Source organism: Apostichopus japonicus, chromosome 16 (genome assembly GCF_037975245.1).
Source record: "Apostichopus japonicus isolate 1M-3 chromosome 16, ASM3797524v1, whole genome shotgun sequence".
Lineage (NCBI taxonomy): Eukaryota > Metazoa > Echinodermata > Holothuroidea > Aspidochirotida > Stichopodidae > Apostichopus > Apostichopus japonicus.
In genome coordinates, this window is record NC_092576.1 from 31,350,676 (window position 1) to 31,377,220 (window position 26,545).

A 26,545-nucleotide genomic window follows, 5' to 3' on the forward strand; every position below is an offset into this window, starting at 1 on the left:
TTGTGGGAGAGGGAACTGGGTTTAATGCCTCCCCTAATCCCCTTATTAATCCGATTCTGTGAACATTTTACAATAACGACGAGGCTGATATTAGGGTGTGTTTGAATTAACAACTTGCCATACATTTTTTGTAGGCATATGTTGCAAACGATATCCATAAATCATATTTTATTTTGGAGAAGTGATCTTATAATTTAGTGAACTTTTAAGAATGTATATATATAGCAACACCAATGTGAGTCTTTGTGAGCGAAATCATCACATCAGCCATACAGAAAATAACTCCCTTCTATTATTTATGACAATTTTATAGAGTGGACATCATTTTACAAAAACATTTCATTTTATGAAGTCTAATTTTAAAGTATTCCTGTATATAGCATGCCTCTGGAGTATTCATTAAAACAGTGTCACACAGCAGAGACCTTAATTGTATACAAAAACAACCGATACTCATGGCTCGTAAGTAACTACAGTACTGTGATCGCTTAACTATGGTACAAAAATTTTCAACGATCGTAGAATTTCGAATAATATCGCGTAATATCGCACAATTTCGCACAAGTTCGTACACGAACTTTTCAACGAAATTTCGCACAATTCTAACGCATGTAAAATCGTACATTTGACCACAGGAATGTGTGCTTAATGAAGCAGAGAATTAACTCTGAACGGGCGAGGTGAAAGATTAGAATTTTCGGAGCCGTTCCAATAAAGATGTCGAAAAAGAATCAATGAAAAAAAAAAGCATAGGCGCTCACTGCTCGAGGGCCAGTGATTTTCCGCGTTTGCGGAATATCGCGGTAAAATGCGGAATTCATGAAATCTTGAAATGCGAAAAACACGGAATTTGTTTTTCCCACCGATGCTTCTTTTAAAATGTATTTTCATGTGTGAATCAATTCACTTCAAAAACGGGCACGGAAGTAATTTACCGGTAAAAAGAAAAATCGAAGTTAAAAACAGTCAATTCATCCAGTCAGCATGCAAACATTTACACTACCGCTCCCGTATAAGGATCGTATAAAAGCGTTTTTAAACAAGTACAACAGAGCATTAACTCGTTGAAAATTGAACCTTGGTTTAGTCATGATATTGTCCAAGCTAAGAAAGTTAGGAGACAGCACGAGCGTCAGTGGCGCAAAACAGGTTTATCTGTTCATAGAGAACTTTTTAAGGAACATTGTAAAGTTGTGCGGAACAAAATTTATATTGCAAGGAGAAATTATTACGCCACTATTATTGCGGATACATCATCTCCTAAAGATCTTTTCAAGACTGTTGATTTTCTTTCAAATAAACAGAAGTGTGCCATTCTGCCGAACTATTCCTGCCATACAGAGTTATCTGAGAGATTCTCCCTTTATTTTTCCAAGAAGATCTCGGAACTTTGTACTATGTTAAATCGTCAAGGCCTTCATCTTTCTGCAAATTGTTTGACTGAGTCATTGCCTGCATCTTCGTTCGACAGTTTCTCTGAAGCTACTGAAGATGAAATACTTAAAATTATCAAAAACTCTCCATCAAAATCGTGTATGCTTGATCCGCTGCCAACATGGTTAGCTAAAGGTTGTTCAGCAGAACTCATTCTTCTCATCACGAATATTGTCAATACTTCTATGTCAACAGGAACCGTACCTGATTCCTTTAAGGTTGCTCATGTGACTCCTGTACTTAAAAAGACCAGCTTAGATAGAAACTGTTTAAAAAATTATCGCCCTATTTCGAACTTGAGTTTCGTTTCAAAGGTTTTGGAAAAGACAGTTTTATCTCGCTTAATGGATTATCTTACACAGGAGAATCTTCTCGAACCATACCAGTCAGCTTATAAGTCTGGTCACAGTACGGAAACTGCCCTCAATGCAGTTCATAATTTTATTACATCCAAGCTTGATGAAGACTGCTTTGTCCTTTTAGTTCTTTTAGACTTATCATCAGCTTTTGATACAGTTAATCATTCCATTTTGTTGGAAAGACTGCAGTCAAAGTATCGATTAGGTGGTACTGTTCTATCCTGGTTCAATTCTTATATTACTGAGCGTTATCAACAGGTGAAAATTGAAGATGTTCTCTGGTCTCCTCGTCCATTAGTTACTGGTGTTCCACAGGGCTCTGTACTTGGACCTGTTCTTATTTCTTTATATCTTGCGGAGTTGAGTGATATTATTCGGCACCATGGTGTTCATTTCCATCATTATGCGGATGATACTCAATTACTTCTTGCTTTCGATAAGGATGATGTGCCAAATGCTTTTCATAAAATGGAAACCTGTATAAGTGCTGTAAACACTTGGCTTACAACTAATCAGTTGAAACTAAACTGTGATAAAACAGAGTTTATTGTTTTTCGATCACGTTTCTCTGAAGTTACACCTAATTTTCCACCACTTACTGTTGGTAAAGACTATTAATATCTCCTCAACTGTTAGAAACCTTGGTGCATATTTTGACCAGACCATGTCACTTGAAAATCACGTTACTAATCTCTGTCGTTCTGCAAATTGGCAACTTAGGAAAATCAGTTTGATGAGGAATTACCTCGATAATAAGACTTGTGAGATACTGGTCCATGCGTTTGTGACATCAAAGCTTGATTTTCTTAATTCACTTTTATTTGGCCTTCCTGATTCGACCATCAAGAAACTCCAAAAGATCCAAAACACCGCTGCCCGTATTGTGAAAAGGAAAGGAAGAAAGTTCCGCACCACCCCACTTCTGAAGGAACTTCATTGGCTACCTATCAGCTACAGAATCCAGTATAAAATACTTCTTCTCACCTTCTGTGCTCATCATCTTGAACGGCCTGTGTACCTGTCACAACTTCTCTTGCCATATACTCCAACTCGCACACTTCGTTCCTCCAACAAACTGTTTTTAACTGTTCCAAAACCACGATTGAAGTACTATGGTTACAGAAGCTTCCAATACTCTGGGTCTTATCTCTGGAACAAGTTACCAGATCACATTCGAACATGCTATAAACTTTCTACTTTCAAAAGTCTACTTAAGACCCATTTTTTCACTTGTTCTTTTGTAAATTAACTTACTTTCTTTGTAAAGCGCTTTGAGCAGTAACTTTTGTTTACTGATTTGGCGCTATATAAGTCTCATTTATTATTATTATTATTATAAAACATTCAAACATTTGACAGTTTAATTTCGCCAATAGCCTAGCCCTTTGTTGGATTTGTATTTCAAGCACAAAAAATCGTGTTTCAAATGGATTTTGAAGCACAACGATTATTAAAATGCTTACCGTAAAATGCAGATGATGTTCAAACAACACATTTCGTATATATTCCAATAAAGATCTGTGACATAGGATAAACGGAAGTGCGTACGAACAACGATGTTGGTAAAACTGGCAATTTTAGACAATTTTTATTCTCACTCAGTAAGCCTTACTGACAAAAATTAGAAACTACATGTACATTAAAGTTTTAGATGTTGAAAATACCATCTTTTATATTTAGGGAGGATACAAAAGATTTAGAACACCCAAACAATCCCCCTTCCCGACCAGCTCAGAAAAAAAAGAAAGAAAAAAAAAACGTCTTGAAATGTACCATAGGCTCACAGTGCATTGACACAAAAGTTATTTAATAACAGCTAGCTCTACACAGATTGTTTACATGTGTGTCGCCAGACAGTACAGTACTGCGCCAGACGTCATTTGCATATTACACCAAAAGGCGGAATTCCTTTGCCTTGTATCAGATGTAGCTGGCTAGCAACAGGTGCACAAAATAAAATACCCTGGACGGACGGCCGACATGCAATGTTTATGGGAGTGATTGACAGTTGCTTTGTTACAGAAAGACGCAGCCTTTTGTTTAGTTGAAACATTGCATTTTTTTTAGTCTAAACCATAAGGAGTTATGGGCGCGAGGCCTGGTTGATCAGTTCCTTAGAATTCAGTTATGGATGCATTAAAAAAAATTTACAACAGACCTCAGCCTGTATGTATCCCAATCATAGATAATTTGTATAATATTTTTTATTTTCGGTCTCGTTGGTGTAAAATATGGTAAATATGACGTCATTTGTATGATGCATAAGTAGCTTCTACGGACTACGGACTTGACACCCCTTCCCCCACTGCCCCCCCCACCCTCCCGCAACAACCTCTACTGCAGAAAGCAGTTCTCGAGTTAATACGGAAGGGCTGTCCGTTGTGTTGATCACAATAACCGACTGAAAAAGGTCACTCATGACTCATGCACAAATACCCCGTTCCCACGAACACGGTCTTGCTTCAAGCAAGCATAGGTGGAGCTAAAACCGTAACCGCAGATAAGCCCTGCAATTTGAACCCGCGTTTCAACGAGTTAACTCCGGGCATAGCGGCACGCTTGGAAAACCTTGGAAATCGTCCGAACCAGGTTATTGCAATAGAGAATACGAGCGATCGACAGATATATGCAGTGAGATTTTCGCGGGTGCATATATCATCCAAGCAGCACACACACGCTATTTTCTACCGGGGCTTTCCCGATACGGCCAACGTTTATCACCTTTGAAAAAGTCAATGCACTGGGCAGGGAAATCATTGTTCGTACCTGAAAAGCAATATTTTGAGTGGTACATACTTTTCGCGGGGGTTACGTAAAAACAATCTTTCATAGTTTCCAAAAATCAAACAAAAAATCAAATGGAAAACCTAAATGTAATCATATCAATTATATCTAGCAGATATGCCGACTTTGTGTGCGTACAATGTTCCAACAACTCTGGAAAAAAAATTGTTCGCACACTAAGTCTTTACCGAAAAGAAATATTTGACCCCTAACACAAAATGGTTGAGCTGGGCTCGTTGTGCGCACCTGTTTTATACTGTACAATTGGACTAGACATAGATGTTAAAACTTTTCTTGGCAAGTTGCCAACAAGAAATTCCACTGCAGTGTATTTTGCTAGTATTGCATGGTGTGTAGGCTTTTCTCTCCCATACATAAAGATGTCTCAGTACACTGGAGCGTTTTCGACATACTATTTTCGTCGCAACAAATGCCAAGCAATGCGAATACTTCATCTTCCGACCACATACTCTACTCTGTCTACTTCTGCAAAAATATCGATAATAATAATGGCCTTTCCGGTTATCTGAACGTCTTCAAGAAAGCAACTCAAACTTTATACTGTATGCATGCGGATACACACGGGCAGCTATACACTGTGTACTACTCAGCAATGCCTTACGTAATTCCTTCATTCTCGCTGCATCGGTCCATTGTACACATGCACAACCAATATGGAAATAGACACAGTTTATGTCGATACAGAAATTAGCAAGCGGCGGAAACCACAACTGGTAAAATCCATCTTATCTTTTACACCCCAAGGCAATAGTTTATTTACATTGGTCAACGTTTACCCGGGCTTAGCTGTCCTAACCCCACCTCTCATGAGGGGCTTGATCAAGCTTGGGCTTGGAATTCCACTATCCTTATTCCCATCTTCAGACCGATATTTTCTCATACGTTACCGATATTTACCGATAACTACCAGTCGCCTCAACAGGGGGACCATTACCTCCCTTCACCCGTCCCCAAAATTAAAAAGACCTTGCGACTAAAACTACCTACTACGCCGATAATATTGTGAACAGCGCTAGCCCTGTACACAGCACAGCACGTGTCTTCCTTGCATGGATCTTGCTATGACTAGCTTATATATATTACTGACGTCCAGAATGTTTGTTTTCCCAGAATGCCTACGGAGGTTGGCCTACCTGGGGGAAAATGAGGAACGCACGTACTTACTGTCCAATCACTGCAGCAGGATGAGCTAACAGGTGTTTATAGGGACCCTGGGAGTCTTTGGGCTATTGATTACCAAAATAGTTAAAAACTTCTTGTTCACGAAATGAGACCACGTACGACGTTATTAAATTACGGCACTGTAAAACGGAATGACACAGGGAACGGGCCCCTACCCACACCAGAATTGTTGTGCCACCCCCCTTCTCCCCCCCCCAAATGACGAACATATTCGGAGACAGGCTGAATGTTTCTCTACTAAGACAATACCGTAACTCATTCGATAACGAGATTACGCAGAATGACATACAGGGTAGGCTATATGATCAGAAAGCCTACTTCGAAAGTTACGCCGTATACACCTCGCAAGAAAACTACGATAACCTTAAATGAAAAAAAAACAATATTTTGCACTTGAAGATCTGGCTTCCCCCAAAATGCAATGATACGGTTAGACCCAGTAGTACTTCTTAATACATTGAGTTTTCAATTTCTAGTCAAAAATATTTTCTGAAGAAAAACCGTACGATATTTTTCACAAATATTGATGCTTAGATAAGTGCTTCCTCACAATCAACGTGCCGCCCGAAATTCGCTCCGCTTAGTACGCTTACGAAAACTTCTATATAACAAGTGGAAAACCCGAGATTTTACACACCCATTGACATTGGTCACGGAACATAAGTAGGTCATCGACATTCGAACTTGGCAACTTGCCCAAGTTCATTGCACCGTGGGAACGACTCAATACATTGAACAAGATGTAACATTTTCCCCGCCATCTAGACGTCGAGTGTAACATGCAAATTATTAATGGTACTATGCTGTGCGGTTAAAACTTATTGTGACACATACAAATTTTTGTTTTTCCTCGGGTGGTAGGGAAAAGGGGTGATTTGGTGAACTCAATCTCTTTGTATAGTACTTGGATACTTAAAATGACCATGTACATGCAGTTTCTATTTCTCTTTAGTAAGCTCTACTTAGCATTGTTATGATGTTATCCTTTGTGGATCTTTATTGGAATATATACGAAATGTACTTTTTGACGCCAGTATTTAACGGTAAGCATTTGTTAAATTTTTGACAGCTTCAAAATCCATTTTCAAAAAAGTCTGTTTTCATGAAGGTTTTATAAAATCGACATACAGCTAGGGTAGGAAAATATTAACTTAACCACATTAACAAAAGTTGTTCTATTATCCAAATAAAATACATGTTTCTCGTACTGAGATCTGAAAAAAAAACGGGCCGCCATTTTTCTTCTTTTCAAGCGCTAATATTAGTTTGGAATATGTGGCAACCCTTACAAAATAATTTTTAAGGATAGTTGAGATTTCTTGTAATCCGAATAGAAACTCGGGAATCAGGTAAAAGGAGGCCCATTGCGCGGACGAGAAACATGTTTTGTTTTTAACCGGCCCTTCTTCAAACTCAAAGTTGTTGGGTGGAATTTTTTTTTCTTTTCAGTTGTTGGGTGGAATTTTTTCTTTTTTCATTCAGTTGGAGCCAACGGTAAATTATATAAAAAATTGACACAAGAAACGCTTAGTAACACTTTATTTTTTCTTCAAGGTTTTCAAAATTTTCGGCGACTTTAATCCTATTCATTAAGCACAATAGCATTTCCTGCGTAGAAACTCGTACAGTGGTGTTCCGTCGAGGTTGATACGACCGTCCGGACGCGACGTTTTCAGACGTTTCCAGACCCTTTAGGACACTTTAGGACGTTTTCTGACACCTCCGGACGGTCGGACGCTTTTGTACATTTTACTCCAACAATATTCACTTTTAATCCGGATGGAACATGCGGTTTACTGCCTACTTTTTCACACCAGACTAAATCGATCTTCTCAGTTTGTTACAATAGAAGTTACAATGGTGATATGTCCGATTCTGTCCGATAATCCGGACGGTTTTAGCCCGACTCAAAGTAACAAAACAGTAAGGATTACAGAGGCAAGAACCCTTTCATTTCAGAAAAGCGTCATGTGTCCGATAATCCGGACGCTTAAAGCTAAACTATGTTTCTATTCAAAAGCGATTTTAGAGGCAGTTCTATTATCAGCCCGCAAAACGTCTGAAACCGTCCGATAATCCGGACGGAATAAACTTTCAGTACAGGGTAGTATTTCTGATACAAACAAAGTCAAAGGTGATACAAGTTTGAACACAAAATAACTGCGAAGAAATATATTGAAGTAACGTCATGTTTTGACAAAAGCATGCAATGTACAACAACTATTTACTAACCTTTTGAAACAAAAATTCAAGCAGAAGGAGTGGGGAACAGTCACAAGAAATAAGAGAAATAACGACATATTGATGATAATGCCCATCGGTGTTGGGCGACAATCAACCATTCCCACTATATCTTATCCTGGTTCTGAGTTGCTTCCGTTCAACAAAAATATCGTTTTACCTAGGCTTAAAACATTTTCAAAACAACGGTACACATGAAGTAATCCAATAAATCCCAGACTGAATAACGAATATAAATACACTACAGCATCGTTACTGTATTGTTTACCTCCTCCTGCCGACACAACCGAAAATGTTTAATGTTTAATATTTAACACGTATTGAACCTTTTTTTAAATAATTTCAATGATGTAACATGTCACCCCCGTAGCTCCTTCAAAGTTGCTAAGCTTTTTATTGATAACGCCGAACGTACCCCATTACCAGACACACAAGGCGCCACGAAATGTAACACTGTTGGAAACATCTGAAAGTACTAGTAATATGCAAATATTACAAACTTTTTACCCCTACGGTGTATTTTTTCTCACTGTTCAATCGTCCGGCTATTTTCCTTTTATTTTCTTCAATGGCTATCGAAGTCTGTTTTTTGACGATGAGGAAATGTTATTCGCAAAATTTGAACATGTTGAGAAACAAACAACAGGGCGTAAAATCTCGCGCACATACTTTTACTTCCAGGAATCCAGGGTAAAGCACATTGCAGCAAAGGTTGAGCTCACACGCGCTAAGCAAGGTACCTAGGAGACTGCTTGGGCCACCCCTCCTCTCTTGCGACACGGGTTAATATAGTGTTGCACGTTTTCTTGGCAATTTGCCAGGGTTTTAACAACAACTTGTTAGGTCAGAATAGAATGCAAATTAACAGGTGTCAGGCTTGTGAGCAGAAACTGGGACATGACCTAGATTTCCAAGGTAGTCAATACTTTGTGCGCGCACCTGCAACCCCTTCAAGTTCAAAAGTTCACAATGAAAAGTTTTTAACTATCAACAAGTCACCCCGTGTTTGGAACTTCAGACAATAAGAATGTAACATAGGGGCTACGTAAATACGGGATTATAAACTACATACATAAGAATAGTACAGATTTATTCATATCGTTAATCGGCTGTTGTTAACTCCAGAAATACGTTCAATACGTTTCAATACGTACAATATCAATCTTTCGTACAAAAAATCTTAAAAATGAAAAAAAGTGGCGAAATATAACTATAAATGACATCGTGGAACCCCCCGCATTAATAAACGAATCCATTTCATTACAGCATCAACTCTCAAGTACCGCAAGCAGTGTGTACCAGTACCCTACGCTATAATAATATACAGTCCCGTGCGAAGATGGATTTAAACTGGATATACTCCCTGCGGTTTTGGCTCAAAATTTATTAAATCGTTATAATTATTATAACAAAGTGAGGTGAAATGCATAAGGGTAAGATTTTGTACATGGGAACCTTCACAATCCTCGTTTGAAGGAAAAATAAATAACGTAAATTTCAGAATAACTTTGAAGTCCCGTAACATGCTGAGCCCAAGTAACGTTCGATATTTGGTGTAGCCTAGGTCACGTAGTGCACGTAGGCCTATATTGACCCGCAGATATAGTGGCTGACGGTAAATCGGTAATAATAGAGTTTAATGTGCTAATTTAATGGTTCACATATGATGTTTTATTGTCGGACACGTCTTATTTCTTTTCATTTTCCATCTTTCTTTATTCCTCCCTCTCCATGTTTGTGCTGTCTGTTGTTTTTTTTTTTTTTTTATCTCTGCTCCAAAATTTCCCGCGAGTCACTGAAATTTCCCGGGAACGAGGTTCCCGTGTTACCTCTTTTTTCCTGGCCTGAGTATTTTTCCTAGTAACCTTTAAAATCTCAATTTAGGCACAGAGCTTCGTCCGTCTCTCGTGTCAAAATGGACGAGACGGTACTGTACCACCTCGCGGGGGAATCGAACTTTGAACTTAGCACGCTTTTAATAATATTTGTTAACAAAAAGTGCTGTATGTATTTACCGATATTAAATTGTCGTATGACACTAAAAAAATTTCCTTGGTAGCTGTAAGTCTCAAAATAGTAAATGATAGTGAGTAAATATTTCTGCACAGAGTTTTTTCAGTGAACTTGTAATCCTTACAGGCTATTGTTATCACGCTTAGGAATGGTCGCGGCCGTGTGACCGCAAATGCTCTAGATAAACACTCCACTCTTTTGTTACTATTGGGCTAGTAAACTTTACATCGGACGTTTTCGGACGCTTTTGGCTTTGAATACTGGGTATGACGGTTTTTTTTCTAACCGGACGCTTGGACGGAACCAGACACTTTCAGACACTTTCAGACGTTTTCAGACGTTTTCGGACGATTTCGGACGTTTTGAAATCGGACGATTAGGTCAACCTCGACGGAACACCACTGTACAAATATGTGTATCGCTCTATTTACCCATGATAATGACTGTTTTATTGGCAATGGAATAATTAAGTGATAATATGGAATTTGTATACAAAATGTCTTTACAATGACCTGTTTTACCATAACATCATTGTCTTAACGTTCTTCTTAAGGTTGATGACATCCAGGTGATTCTAAATAAAACTTCAGGTATCGTGTCTCTCAGTGGAAGAAACATATTACAACATACGTCCACTCTCCAGCTCCTTGAGGTTGCTCGTAACCATGACGTAAGTGATTTTTACTAATGTAAACCAACTTGGCAGTAGACAAACCATAATATTGACAGCATGAATGAGGTATAATTAGAAGATATTTCAAGAGACAACAAAATGTATGTGTTTGTTGGCGTGCGGAAGGGGCGGAAATGGCAGCCCCCACCACCCATTGCCAGCTGGGGCAAATGGTTTAGATGCAATACTTTTGGGTTCCTTGCGTTAGCAAAAGGAACATATGTAGTCAGGTTGGCGTGAGTGTGTATGTGAGTGTCTGTGTGTGCGTCTGGGACAGTTGCTTGATCCGCCATAGTGAGAAGGTTTGCCTTATTGTTTTTGGTGCCTGTGAAGGTCACCAAAGGTCAGTTAGAGGCCAAAAGCAAAATAATGAAAACAGCAATAACTTCTGTTGACAGGGTCCGACATGGTCGATATTTGGGAGTAGTTGTGAATGGGGTAAGGGATTGTTTCCAAACACAACTGTAATATGATCGAAGGTCAACAAAGATCAATTAGTGGTCGAAAGCTAGTATTTTTGTAATAACTTGAGAACAAAATTTCCGTCCAGGTTTGGAGTTACGCTATTGTAATCCAATAGTCGACTCGCATCTAGGTGGTCAAGAGGTCAAGTTTTTTTTAAATAAGTACAGTTGGGATGGTCGCACAGACTTGCCATGATGCTTTTTGGAATCAGCGTGTCAAACTACACTGTGAGGTCAAAAGGTCAAATCTTGAAAAATATGCTCATTTTAGGAGATACGGGGCAAAATAAGTTTGTCAGTATTTTGATATATGATAGAGCTCTTTGTGCTATATAGAGGAAACCAACTCCCGCTTCAATCGGACCCCTCAACCATATACAGGGGTTGGCTGCGACGTCCACATGGCAACCTAATCCCCTTATGAAATAACCATTCACCCCAGGCATGAACATTATCTTTATTCTGCCCCAATCTCAAACGGTAACATTCTTTGAATATATTTGTTTCGGACTGATTCTATATTCTTCATAGTGTTTGGAAGATGTGAAAGACTTACAATTACGTTTCTTTTTGCAATAAATCAGCCATTAACCCTGTAAAAACACCATCTCCAAGTTGATCTTAGTAAGGATTGTTACATTGCATGTTTGGTATAGATTGTTTCAAGCAAACTATATATATTGGAAGATTGTCTAAGTTGCATAAGTTGCATAATTAACATTATGTACCCTCGGTCATCATTAATATCAATACAGTAGGATTGTAACTATCAGCTGTGTGATACAAAATAAATAAATACATAATTTAAGCAAAACAAGGGAAGCTGATATAATAATTGAGAAAATATAATTCCACACAATGCATCGTAACGCATTCTTTAATGAATTATATTAGCTAATGATTCATTTGGGTGAAGTCACTGATATTAGAGCACATATCCAGAATTTCTGGTTAAACAAAATCTTATAAAATAGTATTTCAAATTGAAGTACAAACTTGTGTTTATTATTAGGCGGTACTGATTCGGAATGGTAGGGAGAGAATAAATGATCAATGTGTATTCTTTACTACGAAATATACAGCCTTTGATTTTTCACAAGTGTATCCATCTTACTAGCAGTACTATGTATGATTGACATGTTTACGCTATTCATATTTGCAAACTGCTGACGGCTTTGTTGTAAAACAACTTTAAATTTTCAGGAGAGTATCGACAAATTTGTCAAAAATATTCAGCTTTGTAAGGAACTTGAGATAAACACAGGTATCTGGTAGATCGACCCACAGTTGAGGGTAGCTTTGTCATTTAGGTTGGTAGGACTTAAAATGCAACTTCCAAATAAATGGGTAAAAAATTGAAAAATACAAAACAACTCTTCCCATATTTACCAACCAAATGAAAGCTAATTTAATTCATTTTACCAGCAGTTGAATTTCATTGCATGAGAAGACGAGCTTGAAATATTTTATTTTTGAACAGAATGAAAATGAAGAAAAAAATCAGACCGTGAAGCTTCTGTATAATATTTATTGGAAAATCTAACTTTAAATTCTAAACGTCATGTGACTGTCATCTCGTATATAAATACTCACTTTTGAAGCATCCTTTCTTGTCTATCTCACAGATTCCAATATCTTGTTTACACCTCAAGTACACTTCCATCAAGTTTGAAGGTGACACTATTATACTACACAGCGGGATACCTTTACCAATACTTCCGACTGTAGAAAAGATTCACATAGCTGGAAGTAATGACATATATGACAGAGCGTTTAGTATGTTGGAATTACCTGATCACAGCCATGAACAATATGACAAAAAGAGGCCATTAACAGAAAACGATATTTTGAACTTGTTTCACTATGAAATGAAATTTGGACGTGTCAAGGAGCTGATGTAAGTAAACTCCAAGACTTTTATTTTGATGTATATGGAAATTGAACACGCAGTTGCATTGTGTTTGCCATATTAAACATAACGCGATACGTATCCCACTGGTTTACAGCAATCATTTTAAACGGGTCTTATATCACAAAAATGTTTAACTGCTTTTAATGATTAGTGCGTTGTAAATAATTAAGTTAAACACGAAATGAAAATAACATTTAATGTAGTTGGAGTTGCTCGATAGCCAACATTTGAAGTTACAGAAACTGGGTGCCCCCAACTAACTGCTATAATTTATAGGAGATATCCGATTATCACAGTATTCATTGAACCCTGATCTTAAGGGCTGCCAGATAGTACAGAATAGCTAATGCGACCATTTTCCATATTGACAGTCTAAAATAAAGACAACACATCATGAAAACTTCAATAGTACTACTTGCAAGCATCAAAGTTGAACCTAACTTCAATTGCGTGCATATTTACACACAATAATAACATATTGTAAGGGGCTGGTTGGGGCTTAACTTTTTGTTGAAAAGCTGTTAGGATTTGGCTTTTTTATTCATTTTTAGGTTTGATCAACTTCAGCTGCCAACTTCCTTCTCACCTGGGGCATTTACAGACATAATAAAGACTCAGAACATTCAAGGTAAATACAAGACAATGGACAAGATTGATTGATGAATTTCTTCATGTTTTCTCATCTCCTAAAGTTATGCTTTCCAACTGAAAAATTCAAGTATGACATATGCAAAAGTAAAGTATATCTATAATAAAATCAGGATGGAAAACTAAGATGTTAACAAACTATTTTCAACAGCATAGAGCATCTGCATGTGTTTGCTATTCATTACTATATCAGAATGTGTGTATTTCATTCTTTTTATATTTTCATGTAGTTTGTTGGCGTCCGTTTGACATTGAGTTTCATTTGGATCAACAGAATGGTCACTGGGAGGTAAGCGTTTGAGAGCATTGTTACATCTTCTAAGATCCATAACCAATTTTACGCAGAAGATATTTTTAGTATATACATATTTCTTACAAACAAGTCAATATCTATAGATTCACACTGATAACATTAACAAGCAATAAACCACACTTCACATCATTATTGAATGTTGGAAATATATCAAAATGGAGAACAGAGAAAATGCAAAGAACCAAAACAGGAATGAGATGAAAACCATTTGTTAACTCTGTGCTCCTTCTGACAATGGCAATTTTGAATGAGATGTAATAGTATTGTGTAAGCGTTTCGTGAGTTCTGTGTAGCTTTCTACAATGAGGTAACTCCATCCATGCTTCTTGATGTCGGACGGTTGAAAATACGCCCTGGGCTTAGCATGGTACGTACAAGATGGGGATCACCAACCATGCGCTGAATCAACAGAGGGGCTGTCATATCGGTACTTTCTAGTTCCACAAAACTTGACAGTCTCTGAATCTGCTGAGATTCCCTTGAGGAATCTCTGACCGACAATTCTGGGCAAACTAACTGCGCTTTCCATTTATGTATTGTGAAATATACGAGCAATGGTTTAAGTACGAATAACTACACATTTTAGCAACAAAATGTTACCAACCGTTCGTTTGCAACGTGACAGACTTCTGGGAGTCAACCAATCAGAAAGCGTCCTTAAGAACTTTTTTCACATACGTCTGCTAAACTGAGTATAAGCTTTACGCGTCAGTAAAACTGTATTCATGTCTCCGAAGATGACATATTTGTAACATTTGTTCACACCTAGCACATTAAATGAGGTATGTTACAATGCTTTACACATTCTTTGGACATTTATATTAACAGTAAAGATCTCGAACAATAGCTCCCAGAACTGCTCTGTTAGGAACTATATATGACAGCACCCTCTGTTAACACTGAGGGTCTTCATTCACTAACTAATCATTACGTTCAGTTTGCAAGAAGATCAAGTATCGATAAAAACATGCTAAATAGAACAATGTACTGTATGGAATAACACCATAGCCAAGTTAGACTTTAAGTAGGTTAATTTCTATCGTTCGATGGACATCACTCTTTATATAGGCTGTATGGAATTGGCTAAAAATCAAGTTGGTTACAAAGTTGCAACATACACTCTTGAGCAATACTAAACATAGGTTCATTGCAGTGTATTACACTTTATTATAAGTATTCCTTTCATTTAACCATTATCAATTACATGTTTTGTAATATTTTGGTAAAATTCACACCACAAAATATGCAAATGTAGTAAAATGTGTAAATTCACAATGGCATAAAATGAATACAAAGAATGACAGGTTGAAAGGACGTAGTTCAACTATCCATGCAAATAGGTGATTCTTGTAGAAAGCAAATATAACAAGAAAAAAAAAAGAAGGAAAATTTAACTCAAACGATTAGCTAAGCTTAACTCAGTTAACAGGAAATGAATGTTAGTGTATCCAACCAACAACCATTATGTCACGCATACTACATGTCCAGAAAGTTAAGTTAAAGCAATACAGTATATAGATGATTACTATTTTTACTACGTTCATTAACTAATTTATATGTATGGATGTTATTCTCCCAAACCATTAACATTAACTAGTGCTGACTAACATCAATGACAATTTCGAACGACGGGGCACTCTCTACCAAGAAACTGTTAACATTAACAATCATGTGGTCTCACTTGGTAAAAAAGTGCTCGTAATTATGAAAACTACATACTGCAACAATTAAAACAGGAATAAAACCAGAAGTGTTTGATGTTTGGCAATTGAATAAATATAAATGAGATTTGCCTGATGTACAGCAATATGTTCTCTTTTTGTCACTGTATGGTATTTCCGCCCAACAATGTGACTCAAGCTGATTTTTTTTGCATACATACCAAATAAAAATAAACTTAATGTGTTGGATAGACGTAATGTGCCACATGTGGATTGCCATGTTGGATCTGTTTGAGCCACACAGAGAACCCACCACTACCCTCTACACGATCCACAAAGAAACATCAAATCTCAACGAATGTTCATGTGGGACCCATGTAGGACCCATAACTATCTCACGTTGGTTTTCCCAAATTGGATCCACTGCTATTCTACGTGGAAATGTCTGTTTGGGGTGAATATAGGCAAGGAGGACAACACTTCATGTGATCAAAGATGGTTAGCCATGCTAATCTGTTTGCCTTGTACATTACAACAAGACTACAACCTGAACAGGGCCAATATGTGTGTGATGACTGGTATACTCAGGATATTTTTTAGAAAAGTTAGGAAGTGTGTGATACCAAGGCAGAGCATCCTTCAACATTGCTACTGACATTGATTAACGCCCTTCCATTGATGGATTATTTTTTTCTTGATCTAATATATGCATCCTACTGCCTACTAAGACATATTGTTTGCTTCATTCAGTAATATACACATTCATCCTTTAATAAGGGTGTCATCGCAACAGGAATATCTATAACATATTTTCGCTTTTTTTCCCCTGTGTGAATTGTGCTTGGTAAAGAAAACCATCAATGATATAATAGTTCTTCTTCAGAATTATCAACATGTCAAATATCGCCACCTTACATAATTGGACAGTAGTTAATGGATGTGTTCTCTCTTCACCAAAGAAGCAACAAGTTAATTTGACCCTTTATCTTGCATTATCAGCCCTCTCACTTGTCAAACTAAAACCAAATTAAAAATAACTGACTATTCTTGAATTAATTGTGAATCATATGACTTCCATTGAAATATAGCCTCAAGTATTTGTTGTTCTTACATTTGGTGCGTGAGTTCGGTATCCCCAGTCAATAAATATTAGTGCATTGTTGATTGAACTGAAATGATATCACTGCATTCTCTCTTCATCACTACGCACAAAGATCTAATATTAATTATATGGTTACAGGTTGATAACACCGACACACTACGTCAGCTGTGTTCAGACACCATCCATATCAAGGAGAGGGACGACATATTGAAGCAGACGTCTACTATCATGTTCATTCACATTGCATCCAGTCATGAGGTAAGTCGATTATGTTAAAGTGTGTGTATTTTGTTGTGATCTTTCTTTTTTAATTCTGAAATCACGTATAAAAGTACGTAAGTACATTGAGAGATAAGGTAAGTACAATTCATCGTAACTGCTATGATTTTCTTTCTAAATTTCTTCAGTAAAGCTAATGTACAGATTACTCTCGATAAACAACTCAGCTATACCAGACATGTGCAATCTGACCTAGCTATACAGGAATATTGCAAGGACCACTAAACATCAGTGCTGCAAATGAGCAAAGAGACGTTAGACTAGTTTACTAGTTAAAAGAAGAAAATTTCTAGAAAATGAAGCATTCTAAGGTACTCCTTAAACACAAACATAATAAAAACTGTCAATTGCATTAAAGGGAAATGTCAACTTATTGTACACATATTAGATGCTGTGAATTGTACGCAGTAATACCATCCACCCTTTCCATGTCCTTGTTGAAGGCAACATATTGCATGCAATAGTGACGGCAAATATCTGTATTTATTTGGCACCTTGGCTTGTAAACGCGGTAATGAAAAACGAACAAGATAGAATAACTGCATACTTGGGTAAAGCTTGTAATACAAAGTTGTCCAAATTGAAATCAGCTCTATTCTTTGCACTTTGGAAGAGACTACCACCATTTGTAAATTGGTGCATTTGGCGTCTCGGGCCAACGACGCAACGGTTTGAATACAACAAACCAGTAGATAAATCCAACCCTGAGGTGGTGCAAGGATCTTTGATTGATATATGATACTAAATATCGGATCTAAAGATGAACGAACCAGCTGCAATGGAATGATCATATACAGCCAAATATAAATGTTTAATCATGTTTTCTGTTTACACTATCAATATATACATATAAAGAAAGAAACCAATAGCAATGGAAGTTTGTGTCACAGTGTGACGTCATTCCCAATAAAATAATATATTTAATTTGATGACATAATTGGCCAGATAAAGCCACATGTACGTAGTACTGGGAATGAGATATTACTGTATGACATTTTTATTGCAACATTAGTTATATACTGGATCAACTAAACCTTGGTACCATAGGATGAACTTACCAGTTATGAATTGGGGGTCTATAGAGAATGTATGTTAGTGTGTGTGTTTGTATGTTTCAGAACAAAACTATGTTACAATCTCCTCCTAGTCGGTATGTTTGATGAATGTCAACTTTTGGTGATGTGATGTGTGTGGGTGTACGTTGTAGTGCCTGTGTGACTAATGGTGTCACATAATGAAAGGTCATGTCATGTGTCAAAGGTCAACGATAAAAACAACAATGTTGCCATTACACATGCAGAAAAATAACAATACAGCCCATCGTACTTACCAAAATAAATTTTCACGGACTGTATTTATGCATTGTCTCAATTAATGTAAAACTTCAAAGGAAGTCAAATGTCAATAAACGGTTACAATCGGTAATTTTTTTTGTGCAAACTAATCAGTTACAATAAAAGTTTGATGGACTTCACATTTGGTGGTAACGGGCATGGTGCACCCAAGTTATTTACAACGCCATAGGGTCAGAAGTTACAGTACTGATTTCGCTTAACTCCCGTTGAAAAAAAATCAACGATCGATAACAAACGTTGAAAATCGATAAAAAAAGTTGAAAATCGGTTAAAAACGAATAATTTCGTTGACAAAATTTAGACTACTGCGGGCACGGTTGTCAACGAAGTTTCAACGAAATTTCCACGAAAGTTATCGCGATCAAAAACCGCAAAGGCAATTCTAGACATATCAAGGTTGTGACTTGCCTTGAATCCTTAGTTTTACTACAGCCGTTTTCAGACTCTACCAGAAGTTGCCGAGGAATATTACAACATTACAAAAGTTTGATTGTAGATAGAGTAAGTTCTGTACAAGGTGTTTGAAAAATGATTTGGCTATGATAATAAAAACTATTCTTGATCGATCGTAATAAGCACATTCTACGACTCTTAAGTTATAGGCTAGTATTTAACTAAGATAAGTTTAAGTTAACTCACCAAGGAACGCAGCGTCAGAAAAACGAAATAAAAAAACAAAAGATCCACAATGAAACAGTCGTAGCTGGATATCAAAGAGATTTTTATTTCCAATAAATTCCTGTGTTACTGACGAACTACAGTACCGTTTACTACGAACCGCGCTCACTTTCAAACTTTTCTGAGAGCGCATTCCGTCCAAAAAATCTTTTTTTTTTTTTTTGAGACGTTATTGTTATTTCCCCCCTAACCCAAAGTTGCCCGCGAATGCAGATGGACTGCCCTGGTAATTAAGGTCGCAGCCTGGGTCTGGGTCACCTACAGTATGCTGCTTACATGTGAATTCCCTACCCTGGATATCCCCAGCGACAAAACTTTTTTGAGAGGCTTAGTCCAATCAGAAACCTGGTTTTGTAAAATTCACGCCTACCATCTGTTATTTAGCATAGTATTTATCTTCGTGGGGGTTTAGCACTGCAGAACCTTCGGCTGGCTGCCTCTAGAAGCAAACATTTTTTACCCCTACTGTTCGTAATGGAATGGATGTAACCTGTAACTAAGTTAATTGAAAACCAAATATTCATTCATATATATATATAAGTAGAACAATCCAGCAGGGATAAAAAGTTTATCTTGAATGAACCAATCAGAAGTCGTGCTTTTAATAAAACTTGAAAACACCTGGCCAGCAAGAGAGTTGCAAACAATTGTTTCCATGACTACTAAGAAAATAAAGCAGTGGCTTTGGGCCCACCATTGGGGAGAATCTGGGGAAAATGAATATATTATTTTCATTGCTTATTTGAGTATTGTATATTGGGGAGAGCTGATCAAACATTACTGGGGAGGGCTTTCAACTGGCCCGACGGCATGTAAATTTAATTTAATGAGAAGGGGGTGTTTTCATGAGTCTCCCGGTATGCCTCACATGAGAAGTAAATGTTTTGTTTTTCGGTTTTATCATCGTTTTTCAAGTGGAACAACTCATAAAATCATATATATATTTGAATATCCTTCCTTAGTTTTACTAATCGGGAATCTTTGATAAGGCGTGCAATGCATCGTTCGAAAAAGGTAACTTTAAAGGAGAAATAAACTCTGGGTTTTTGGAGCGTACATGCGGTAGGGGATATTTTTCTGATACCATTTATGAAATTACTAAGCAAAATATAGTTTCCCTGAATTTTACGCGAATTTTCCAATTAATTTTTTTTACCCATTTGAACAAAGGCCATTTTGTTAAAATGAGTATTGGGGGCGCTTCAAAAGTGACGTACACCAGCCACATCGTAACTTCAAAACAATGAAGCTTTGCATACGAGTTATAGTCTATTCGCACTATGTTCGAGCATCTTGCTTCGCTTATTTCACCGGTTAAAATGCCCGAATGCCAAGCCTTTGGTTGTGTTAACCGAAGAGGGGAAGAGGGAGCAGAAAAAGGTAAAAGATATTTCGTTATTCCAGATGGAATAAAATATCCGGAAAAGAGTGAACTTTCACTGAGGTGTACAGTACCTGTTCGTTATGTTCTCAGCAGCCGTAGGAAAAGGATTCTTCTTCTTGTACCTCAAGAAATTTACAAAACAGTTCTAAATGAACTGGCTGCAAAAATATCTGGGAGAATTCAGGTCTGTTGGTCAGACATTCTCCTGCGTTCAACAAAGCTTTTTCCGCGAACAATCCATAGCAGCATATCCTCCCCTTGTCGCTTTCCAATGGCGAACAGAGTGCACACAGACACCATTCTTCGCAGTGGCTCGCGTAACCGGTATTCGTATCAGCAACGGAATTCGACCCAACATCACCAACAGTCGCGGACTGATTCTTTGCACAAACTCCTCCTCTCGATGTCTCAGTTCTCCCTCTGAATATTCTGGTTCGAAAAGATACGATTCCAATCCAAAGGCTTCCATTTTCTTGTTTGAAGATATTTGCTCGGCAGTAAATTGGAGTGCAATGATGGACGTAAGTAACGCTATCGGTAGGACTGAGTACGGTTTGCGTGTTGAAAGCAATCTAATTTAAACACGTTAAAAACCAATTCCTTGAAAAGATCCCAAAATTTATATTTCTACTGATACTCGTTACAATAACAAATTTTACACACTTTTTAAGCATTTTTACAGATCAATAAAGACAAAAGATATTTTTTGATCGATATTTTATTCATTACTATTGTTGAAAGTACAATTCTAATTATTTTAGAGATTGGCAACGATTTTGTCTTGAAATACGCGATGCGGCTAGCTTTCGTCACGGTACATCCGGGTACTGGCTCAATTCAAACAAAATGGCGCGACACATGAACTACATTCAAATCGTTTTTTCACCTCAAAGAAGGGATTTTTATGCTTTTCTTTTGCTTTTATTGGAAAGACCATCTGTCAAAACGTAAGAATGGATGCAAAAAAAACTAGGGTTTATTTCTCCTTTAAAGTAGAATTGAAAATGAACGACATAAAACAATATCTGTGAAGCGTGTGGAGCACAACTTTGAATATTCGTTGTGAAAGAAAACAACGAACGATGCTTATTGCGTACAGTAAATAAATTTCGCGGAACTGGTATAGCGAAATTACGTACTGCAGCTTACGTCAGAGAAGCTCATAAATGACACAGGTGGATAGAGCGCATCAAAATTCGGTTTAGAAAATCCCTCGACAGCCGACAAAAGTCGATATCTCCTTCCGTTTCGAGTTATAAGCGATTTTGTGTTTTTGCGATATGGTTTTTAGTATATTTTCATTCAATAAGGTCGTTTTTGTGTGTGTGTTTAAGTAAGGGTGTGACCTAACAGATATTTCGCTAACCGTTTCACCGTATCGCCTGTCGGTCGGTTAAACGCCGTTTCCCGATCGCGGCTTATTCGACGAACCGTCACTCAACTTTTAATGAAAATAGGACATTATGAGTACAATAATTAAGGTTTTTTTCCAGCAAGTAGCAATTCAGGCAACAAGACAACGATCAATGTTTGTTAATTACTAAATAGGCCCAATAATATTGCGAAACTTTTTATGTAATAATTGCTGAAAAGAATAACACACATGATCAGTATTCGTGGTCTTCAGAAGTTCAGATCACAGCAACAGCTTCCCAAAATTTGTGTCACAATCGCGCTGCGCAGTACCATTCATAATTTGCATATAACATCAAAATTTACACTCGGCGTCCAGATGGTGGGAGATGTAACATCATGTTCAATGTGTTGTGTTGTTCCCATGGTGCGATGAACTTTGGCAAAGTTCAATGACCTACTTATGTTCTGTGACCAATGTCAGTGGGAATTATGTGTGTAAAATCTCGGGGTTTTCCATGTGTTATATATAAAGAAGTTTTACGTAAGCGGAGCGAATTTTAGGGCGGCTCGTTGATTGTGAGGAAGCACTTATCTAAGCATCAATATTTGTGAAAAATATGGTAAGTTTTTTCATTTTCCTTCATTTTCTTTTATGTTTGCCGCAATCCCGCCCGCAATTCATGCACAGCATAATACCATGTGTGAAAAAATTGCTGTACACGTGCGGACCTGAGAGAGCAAACTGGCCTTGTGTTGTTAATGTTATGACGGTACTTTCTAGAACGACTATTTGCGTCTTTGGGGTCAACATATTTTCATATTTTCGGGATTTCAACATGCCATTGATCGATGTACATGGGTGATATATGTCGCAAATATAAACTGAGAAAACGAATTGACGACACTATCATGAGCTCATGACTATTGGCCTACTACTTTAGTTATATTGAACACATTATTCATGCCTAAAACATCGTTTTTCTGTTTTTTATAGATAGTTTGCAGTACATTACTCAGTTCTTCACATATTTTTAAATAATTTTCATGTTTAAAAAGGAAAAAAAATAAAAAAAAATAAAAAGAGAATACGCCTTTTTGAAAAATGGAAGCGTCCTCGCAGAATGGGCAGGGCATCTTTATTTTGCTTCAAGTAACATGTTTTCGCTCGGAAACAAAGTTTCATACTTCAACTCTCATAAAAAACCAAATTTACATCTCGTAAAAATAACTATTTTTCGTAATCTGCAAGTAAACCAAGTTTATATGTCCATTCATTGTTATTTAAATGGTTAAACAGAACTTCAACTTATTTGGAAGGGTGCCTCGTGGTACATAGCTTGTACTGCTGCCTCATGTACAGCCTGGCGAAGTTAAGACTTATGTCACTGTGTTTGCGGTTCACAGTCAGAAAACGTCCCCCGTCAGTTTAACTACACGTTTCTTTGAAGGTTACTTCACATGCAAGCCTGAGAATGCTTTTGTAAATATTCGCTCTTTTAAAGGACTGTACTAAAGTCTAATTGATATTAATAAACGAAGTTACGTGTTTTCCGACGTTTCGCGTAACCACATATTGACCTTCTATTTCATTTAAAAAAGAATTTCAACGTACTGTTGAAAATTTCACGAAGGAAATGACTGAGATAACCAATCGTTAAAATTCGATAAAAAGCGATAAAAATCGGGGAATTTCGATGAAAAACGAAGAATTTCGGTTATTTTTCTTTCAACGAATTTTAACGGGAGTTAAGCGAAATCAGTACTGTATGTTGTACACCTCCACACCGTGGATCTGCGTCTGAAGTTCTGAGACATGCTTTACATAGAACTCCTTGGCACACTGACCTTAATATGATCTTGGACTTTAAATTCTAATCATGTGATGCATGTATTATTGTCCTATTAATCCAATCATCATAAAATCATTTTCTAGTATTAACTTCCATAAGCCTGGGGTGTTATCTAGATATGAGAATGTGAGCAAGCAGTGGTTGGGAATTCCCAGACGGGTTAAATCACCTGGTACCATAGTACGTCCAGATACTCCCCGCTCCTTCTGGTTACTGTGTACAATCTATTTACATAAATATACATGATGAGTTACTCCAAACAGTACAAATGTAAGCTTCGATTAGTACCCCCATACAACATTTGGACAAACCAAACTAATTTTTGAGAAAGATACAAAGCCACGGGTCCTAAATAGAATACTGCTATAGTTAATTATCCACTCCAATAGTTGTAATGATAATCTCTGTACAGACAATGCTGGTGTCACATGAATATTCAGAATATTATAAGAAAATTGGTGGTTAAAATTATGATACAAAAACTCATTTCAGTAAAACTGATAGTTTCCGACAAGCAGCTGTAATGTATTTATATTTTTTTGTTACTATTCAAAAATAATATTTTATACTCTGTACTGAGAGATAAATTCCAGACCTTCGGAGTTGTTATCGATCAGTGTATAATACTTGGTTGAATATCCTGGAATAATTACTATAATTATATATTCCGTTAATTGTCTTCCTTTCCTTCAGATTCCCATCTCCTGTCTGTATCTGAACAAGTCCTTCAGTAAGATTGATGCTGGTGACGTCATCCTTTATTCAGGGCTACACCTGTCATGTCCTGTATCAGTAAAGGAGGTAGTAATAGATACAGAGGAAGGAAGAGAAATGACAGAGACAGAGGTTGTTGACATATTGATGTTTGTAAAACAGTCACATATGTTGGAAGAGCTTGAGTGAGTATTACAATGAGTACTGTATTAAGACGTATCTGTACAACACACTGATATACTGTAGTATCCTTCCAATCACCCAGATAAATTCATGACAAATACACGGCAACATAAATTATCTACAGGTTTATTCCGGTTATTATTCGAATTCATTTATTATTGGTATATGAACGGTTGTAATTATTGGAATAGACAGCTGAAGTATTTACCGGTGTTAATAGATTGTGACTATGATACACGTAACATATACTTTGGTTCATATGTTTATTGTATCTGAAAATCAAACATTTACACAACCGATCCGTTAATGGAGGCAAAAAAGTATGTGTGTAACATAGTTTAATAGCCTTTCTATATACGAAACGGAATGTCACGATAGCCATGCATTGTAATGACGATGTCATTGGTATTTGATTACATACTTGTGCTTTTGGTTTTGTTTTTAATAATAGTTGTGTTTTTATACATATATTTCTTCCAGCCATTAACCGATTTTGTTAACAGGTGTGTATCACATAACTTCTACATAGAAGCCAGTTTGAAGATGAACAGCTCACCAACTAGCGTCAACCTACACTGCTACTTTACGCAGAATCTTAACGTTAGGCAATGAATTGCCAATAATATTCCAGATTGTAATAAATTCTTAAAATAAAACAATTATATAAATATACAGGGTTGTGAGCCACTTCTAAGGGTAAACGTGTCGGAATGGAAAACGAAACGGAATCTTTATCATCTTTCTATAAAAAAAAAGCTGTTACGAAACTGATGGTGAACGAAGTACACGAGTGGGTTTTGTACACTATGTCAGATAGTATAACATTTATGAACAGGTTGTTATTATTTTCGAAAAATAACAACAACTGTGTCGGCTAAGCAGGTGTAATTCATTTCCCCCCACAAATTTCGATCTAATCTAGTGCATCAAGTGTTTCTATATTTGAATATGAAAGATAGTTCGACGATAGGTTCAGGTTTCCGTCGAAACTTCGTTACTATATGTAATCGCCTGTTGCGCGAGTCATCCTTTTTGGGCGTACTAAATTGCTTGAACAACCTTCATATAGCGTATTGTTGTCAGCAAGTGCGATATGATTATATTTATAAATGTGTGTGGTGTGTATGAGATGATTAAAATAGTTTGTGTCAAGGGCTCGGAAGTTGGATTTTATCAAACAGCAAAATTACCCCTGATGCCGAATGAAGTGTGTTAAAGGGATAACGAATGGAAATACCATGATTTCTTTGTTGGTTCTCAAGTTTGTTAATTTAAGAGTTACTGCTCATTGATGTTTCCGGAACACTAGAGGTTTAATCCATAGTGACCAAACATGTTACTGAATTTTCTTATCACAATGAACTGAGAATGGTTAAAAAACACATTACGTTGGCAGTACCGCGGATCACGTCACATGATACGTGCTCTAACTTTATAGTAACAAGTCGTCGAATCCGATGCCAATGGAAGCCTTGATATAATATTCATTATGTAGTTCATGCCTCAAGTTGACGAAATGTATTCCCCAAATACTCGTTATACAAATAACAAAATCTGCAAAAGACTGTGTAAAGATATACCGTGATTCTTTTTATTGTCATATAAGGTAGATTGGCATCACTATAATATAGCAAAGGTTTGTGTTTGCTGATCAATGAAAAAGTAAAAGTGTTCCAGAGGACTAGGGCGAGCCTTAATTCTTTTAAATCATAGAAAAATACTTTTCGTATAAAATTATGAAACTGCAATGAATTAGATTCTTTCGCTGAAAACTTAACGAGATAAATCAAGTAGGGTTTAGCCATTTTTTATTTGAAATAGCATACATGTACATATATGTAGGCAAAAAACAACAAGTCTCCTTGGCAAATGTTCCTTGTGAATGGAAAGGTTGTTATTGCAAATGTCTTGGCATGGACATTCAGTTATCCAACATTTT

The 26,545-nt window shown here is 37.0% G+C and overlaps 2 protein-coding genes across 3 annotated transcripts in view; both read left to right on the forward strand.

The window, feature by feature from the left end:
• Positions 1-13,743, forward strand: part of LOC139983751 (uncharacterized) — a 90,858-nt gene extending 77,115 nt beyond the window's left edge. Inside the window, exons 7-9 of the mRNA XM_071997498.1 lie at positions 10,588-10,704; positions 12,797-13,068; positions 13,635-13,743. Of these exons, the coding sequence (XP_071853599.1) occupies positions 10,588-10,704; positions 12,797-13,068; positions 13,635-13,743 (498 nt within the window). The remainder of the gene's footprint in view (positions 1-10,587; positions 10,705-12,796; positions 13,069-13,634) is intronic.
• A 3,277-nt stretch (positions 13,744-17,020) lies between these two features.
• LOC139982138 (uncharacterized) overlaps positions 17,021-26,545 on the forward strand; it is a 46,202-nt gene continuing 36,677 nt past the window's right edge. For both annotated transcript variants that reach the window (XM_071994740.1, XM_071994741.1), the window contains exons 1-2: positions 17,021-17,065; positions 24,403-24,608. In XM_071994740.1, the coding sequence (XP_071850841.1) occupies positions 17,036-17,065; positions 24,403-24,608 (236 nt within the window). In that variant the 5' untranslated portion in view covers positions 17,021-17,035. The remainder of the gene's footprint in view (positions 17,066-24,402; positions 24,609-26,545) is intronic.